Genomic DNA, 6,360 nt, shown 5'->3' with positions numbered 1-6,360 from the left:
CTAATGTAGCGTCTCCTAGATTTAACATTATAAAAGCAAGTTTTAAGTTTGAATTTAGAATATAAAAAAAATCAAGATTTAGAAAGACATATACATCATGCTCCTTGAAAATATCTCTAGCTAATGCTTGAATATAATATAATTATCTCTTTAATAAAGAGATACTTGCAATTTAACCCAAAATATTACTACACTCAATACTTTTTTATTTTGTAATATGTGACACTAATCTCCTTTATATCTTTCATAAACATAATTTTAAGAGAAGAGGTGATGAATAATGAAATTTAATAAGAAAATATGTAGCAATTAATAAAGATGGGGCAAATTAAATGCAATTAGTTAGTTAGTTAATCATTCTAATTGTTTGTTAACAAAGAATTTTGGGAGAATGCATGATAAAATTATATATTGACAATAATAGCTAATCAGCTACAGCACTATAGTATAGGTATAGCTACTATTAATAATAATGCTTACAAATAACAACTAAAAATTGTTGGGCATATCATGTTTATTATGTGGTCTTGGCATGAGAACATATTAACTTAGTTAGTACTTTGTGTCTGCAGATATGAAAAGATTTCACATGTTTGTATTTAATGACTATGCTACCATGCATGCTTGCCAGCCAAACATGCATATATGCCTTTGCATATTTCTTATCTAACTAACACTGTTCAATGAGGCCATTGCACAGTGGTTAATTGTCTCATGATAGGTACAATATTTTGTATCCATGTATATAACAAAAAAATCTATGTACTATATATGATTGGAGCAAATGAACCATTTAACAAGTAAGAATAATTTGTATGGTGTGATTGGTGTCCCTTGTACTTGCATAAGTTATTTACTGCGTGCATGGAATGCAACTTAGTTTGTTTAATGTTAAAAATAAAATGATTGATGGAACGAAGAACATAGAAATAATTTAAGCTATTTAGATTCCATATGTTTGTCTTTGTTACCAAGAAGAGGAGAAACAATACGAAAGATATTGATTGTGTGTGTTACTTTGTCATATTGCAATTTATAGCTGAAAAACGGCTTTGATCGCATCCAATGCATGTATAATGATCATTTTGCCATGCACTCACTTACATACAAGTCACAAGAACGTTATCTTTGTTTTTAATCCAATTAATAAGTGGTTGTATTCAAATCTTTACTTTACCCCCGATTCTTCTTTTTTTTTTTTTATCAAAGATACAGGGAGATTCGAATTCGCGACTTCTTAAGTGAGTATAGAAAGACTATGTCATTTGAAATATAATTCATTAGCCTTTACCCCCCAATTTTTGGTTGATACATTTTTGGTTGAAAAATGCAAAATAAGTAAATTCTTTTTAATCGAGGAGTCAATTTTTTTGGCTAATATCAATTTTTTAAATTCTAAGTTTTAGATTTTTAATTTTAAATTTTTTAAAAAATAAGAATTAAAAAATAATTTTATAATAAAACATTAACTAATTAAAAGTTAATTCTCCGTACTTATTATATCTAATATCCACTGTACTCTATAAGAAAGTTTAATTTGGTGCACAATTATTTTTTTCTAAAATACTTTTTCTTTGTATAATATATATTACTATCCCTAAATTTTGGATGCAAAATTATTTGTTAATAGAATATAAATATACAGTGTTTATCGCTTTGATTAATTTTATTATTATATATATATTACACACGTTGAATAAATAAAAAAAGTAGAGAGTATAATCCCACTAATAATCTTCCCAAACAATGTATCAATCTCCAAAAGAAAGATTCTGAAAAACTCTATTCATCAAGCCTAAGAGATAGAGGACTTTGAGCAAGATGATTTTACCCCCAGGCCCCTATAGATATAGGAGATGAATTTTACTGCAACATAATTTTATCTTTTTTATTTTTAATTATTTCTGGCAAACAAACTTATCTTGCTAGTATGTGAACTAGCACAATGGTATCCCAAAGCCTCATAGTAGTGTGAATGCAATCCCATTTGAATTGCGTTGTGAGAAAGTCTAACAAATTAGCTGTGTTATTAAAATTTGGTCAGTATTTAAGTAATAAAAAAAATAAATAATTTTATATGTTTTTTTTTTTTAATCTATGGAAGTTTTTGAGCATTTGCATGGTCCCAACTCCCACAAATTGTGTCAGTTTTTGGATGTTGACTGAGCTCTATTTATTCCCTCACCAATCCCCTCCCTTTCCCATTTCCTCAAACAACTCTTTTCTAAGGTATCCACCCTTCTTTCTTCTTTCTTTTTTCTTTCTTTCTTTCTTTCAATAATATTATAGACATTGCTAACTTTGTTACTTCTTGCCATACTATACTCTCTCCAATAATATTAATAATAATGCTGCATTTTCATATATATGCAGGAGGAAAATAAAGTAACAATAAACATGGCTCTTCTTGGAATATTTCTTGTGGTGGCATATTTTTCTGTGGTCTCACAACATGTCATTGGATATGGAAATTGGATCAATGCTCATGCCACTTTCTATGGTGGAAGTGATGCTTCTGGAACAATGGGTATGTATATATCATAACTACACAAATTATATAGACAAAAAAAAAAGTTACATTGACAATGCATCAAAATTAAGACATTTTAATTTGTCGGTAGTAAGATTATTATTATAATTAATTGTAAATTCAGGGGGTGCTTGTGGATATGGAAACCTGTATAGCAGTGGATATGGGACAAACACAGCAGCACTAAGCACAGCACTATTCAACAATGGATTAACATGTGGAGCATGCTATGAAATAAAGTGTGTGAATGACCCACAATGGTGTCTTCCAGGCTCCATTGTAGTAACTGCCACTAATTTCTGTCCTCCTGGTGGATGGTGTGACCCTCCAAATCACCATTTTGACCTCTCACAACCTATTTTCCAGCACATTGCACAATACAAAGCTGGAATTGTGCCTGTAGTTTATAGAAGGTAATAACTTCATATACATCTTTAATTTATTATATTTGCTTTTATATTTTGGTCTTAGGGTAAAATATCCTATTAAGTCTCACATTGTCTAAATTTAAAAGCCTGATAGTCTTTATAAGTGTGAGGTAATTCTTCTCTCTTGAGCTAAATTTTAAGATAAGTTAGGCCCGTTTAATTCTTTATATATCATACTTTATATAGCTTTCAAAAGTTTGGTTTTATTATATATATTTTGTGTTTATAAATTTATATTTTGATTTTTCTTTATTATATTTAAATTTCATAACATTCGATATTCCTATATTTTATATATAAAAAGCTCAACATAGACATGGAAACTTAAAATTTTTTTGTAATATAAGTGTAATTTGGAATTTATTTTAATAATATTATTTATACACTAGATACTACTACTCTTAACATCCTTGAAAAATATTATTGTTATTAATTAATTTTATATTTAATTTTTTTTATATTAGCACATGTGCAATACTATATTTATTAATTATGTTAGAAGTATACTAAAATCAGTTATTAATATAAAATATATTTTAACTAATTTTAATATACGGACAATATTTTTGATATTTTATTTATTTTGTCCTTGAAGCTGACAACTTTTTCCCCTTGTTCTTTTATGTTGATGTGTGTTAAAGGGTAAGGTGCAGGAGAAGGGGTGGAATAAGGTTCACCATCAATGGACACTCATACTTCAATTTGGTGCTAGTGACAAATGTTGGAGGTGCAGGTGATGTGCATGGTGTGGCCATTAAAGGGTCAAGAACAAGATGGCAATCCATGTCAAGGAACTGGGGGCAAAATTGGCAAAGCAACTCATACCTCAATGGCCAAAGTCTTTCTTTTATAGTCACCACAAGTAATGGACACAAGGTCTTGTCTTATAATGTTGCCCCACCTAATTGGTCCTTTGGACAGACCTACACTGGAAGGCAATTCAACTACTAACCAATTAAATTAATAAGTTACCCTTAATTAATTAATTCAAAATATTATTTTTCAAAATAATTTTCAGTAATATTTCTCTATTTTAAAATATCTGTTTTTTCTGATATTTCGATATCTCCATATTTAACATATATATGGATGTGTCGAATTTCTAAAGTTGACAGATATTTTAATTTTAAAAAAATTATTAGTATCCTTGGATTATAGTTCGAAGAACTATATATGCGAAGGTTGAATTGTAGTGTAGGGTGAGTCATTGTTTGGCTGAATGGATAATTAAGAAGATTTAGCCCTTAATAGTTTGATTTTTATATATAATTATTATAATAATTATATATTTGTATGTATTATAGCAAGGTGGGCTTTTGCAAATGATGTGGTAGCTTTATTTATGCTATGCCTTTGCAAAAGGGCTACATTGCTCTATTGAGAAAGATTAATGTCAAAAGAAGAAGAGGATTATTGTTGATTGTGCACTTAATTAATTGTATTTTCGTTATTGAAGAATGAATGAGAAATGTCATAATGAATACCCCCCCATGTGTAAAAAGTAAGAGAAGATGTAATAGTTTTTTTATTTATTATTTTTAAGATACAATTATTTATGTGATTTTTTTATTCGTTTACACTTTTAAAATAAATATATAATAATATGATATCAGATACGTATTAAATTTTTTTGTTCTTATTAACCTAAATTTTTGAGACAAATAACATCACGATGACATATATAGGAGTTATATTATCATTATATTAAATGTATGTAAAAGAATTATTACTAAATTCTTATTGAATTTAATTTTCTTTTTAATAAATAAATCCAAATAATTTAGTTATTATAATAATTTACTAATTGCTGAATTACTAAAGACCATGTTATTCTATATATAAATAAAAATATTAAAATGTGCATACATTTTTCATTTCGTTTTTTTTTATTCAAAACATGTGTCAAATTTTATGCCAATGCTAATAAGTTGCACTTTTATATGACGAAAGAAATTACAATACATCCTTATAAAATAACAATATTTAAAAGACAAAAAAATTCGTCAAATCAACTAAATAAAATAAGTTTGAATTTTTTTTTTGTCTTTCTGATATCATCATTTATAAAAATTAAAATAAAGTCCTAATGACATTAGAATGTACAAACTACAAAGTTCAATTTTATTGAATAAAAACAAAAACAGTCAGATGCAGCATTATTTAACTATATATGATGATCATGCTGTTTCTCATCACAACACGTTTAATTTCTTATTTTTGTTAGAAAAGATTCATGTTACTAGAACATGTATAATAACTACGGCATTTATTAAGAGTGAGATTCAGCTCTTCATCCACCCTCCTTCCTTGTGGTTTCTAATTAAGATTTAAGATACACAATTTAGTTACTGTTCATGTAGAGATCCACAACTACTTTCGATAATAACCCTATATTTCTATCTACGTAATAATCACGTGCGCGGTGCACATGCATTGCTTCTAATTTTCAGTGGGAACAAAAAATTAGAATTATGTTCCCTCGTTTTTTGTAAATAAATTTTTTATTAGTTAATGCCTTAATGGTCAAAGAAAAAGATATCTAATTTAAGTATCTAAGCTGCACAGTAAACCATAGAATTTTACTCAGATCATTTCTATTATGAACAAATATTAACACAAATATAGAATCCTATAAATTATTTTTAATATGGAAATAGAGATGGTATTTTGGTGAAATTTTGATATTTAAAATGTATTATAGTATTGTAAAAATTATTCAATACGTTTTTTATGTGTTTTAATATGTTCTCACGTGTTGGCTAATATGTTGCCACGTGTCTAACACGCGTTCCACATGTTGACTAGGATGCTGCCACGTATCCAGTATGTCCCCATGTATTACAACACGTCCTCTATGTGTTGATTTCTCACCTACAAAATCCAGTCATATGTAATTATACCAAATAATTCAATTAAAAAAATACTAATATTTTTTTTATATATAAAAAAAATTAGCCGGTATAATATAAACTAAACAATAACACATAGACATATGAAATTTATTTTTTTATAAAATATGAGGCATAAAATATATATAATATAAAATATTTTAAATAAATTATAATAATATTTGAATACTTTATTAATATTAAAATTTAAATTAATCTTTTAAATGTTTTTAATATTTTTTTAATTATATAGTGTCGTGCGTTGGTTTTCTTTCTCTTTTTGGAATCTTTTTGGGTCGTGATTAAAGTGCTATCTTATCAATATTGGGCTTTTCTTTAACTATATAAGGCCAGGGTTTCAAGTTGGACCTATATAAAGAACATAAATTATTGTAATAATAAGCCCAAAAAATTGTTATCCGAATAAAATCCTCTTCCACAATTGATGAGAAAAATCTTCTTCCAAAATTTTTCATTTGTTACGCATTTTTTGCTACCAAAAAAAAAAAAAAGA

General features: G+C 27.3%; 1 protein-coding gene across 1 annotated transcript; it reads left to right on the top strand.

The window, feature by feature from the left end:
- The first annotated feature begins 2,210 nt into the window (after positions 1–2,210).
- Positions 2,211–4,468, top strand: LOC107486701 (expansin-A15). The gene is made up of 4 exons (XM_016107262.3): positions 2,211–2,229; positions 2,374–2,527; positions 2,655–2,943; positions 3,600–4,468. Exons 2-4 carry the CDS (start codon positions 2,398–2,400, stop codon positions 3,907–3,909), a joined length of 729 nt encoding a protein of 242 aa, XP_015962748.1. The 5' UTR covers positions 2,211–2,229; positions 2,374–2,397; the 3' UTR covers positions 3,910–4,468.
- Positions 4,469–6,360: the final 1,892 nt, after the last annotated feature.

This window comes from Arachis duranensis, chromosome 4 (genome assembly GCF_000817695.3).
Source record: "Arachis duranensis cultivar V14167 chromosome 4, aradu.V14167.gnm2.J7QH, whole genome shotgun sequence".
NCBI classification, from domain to species: domain Eukaryota; kingdom Viridiplantae; phylum Streptophyta; class Magnoliopsida; order Fabales; family Fabaceae; genus Arachis; species Arachis duranensis.
Note: the sequence above shows the minus strand (reverse complement) of the source record. Positions and strands in the feature narration are given on the sequence as shown.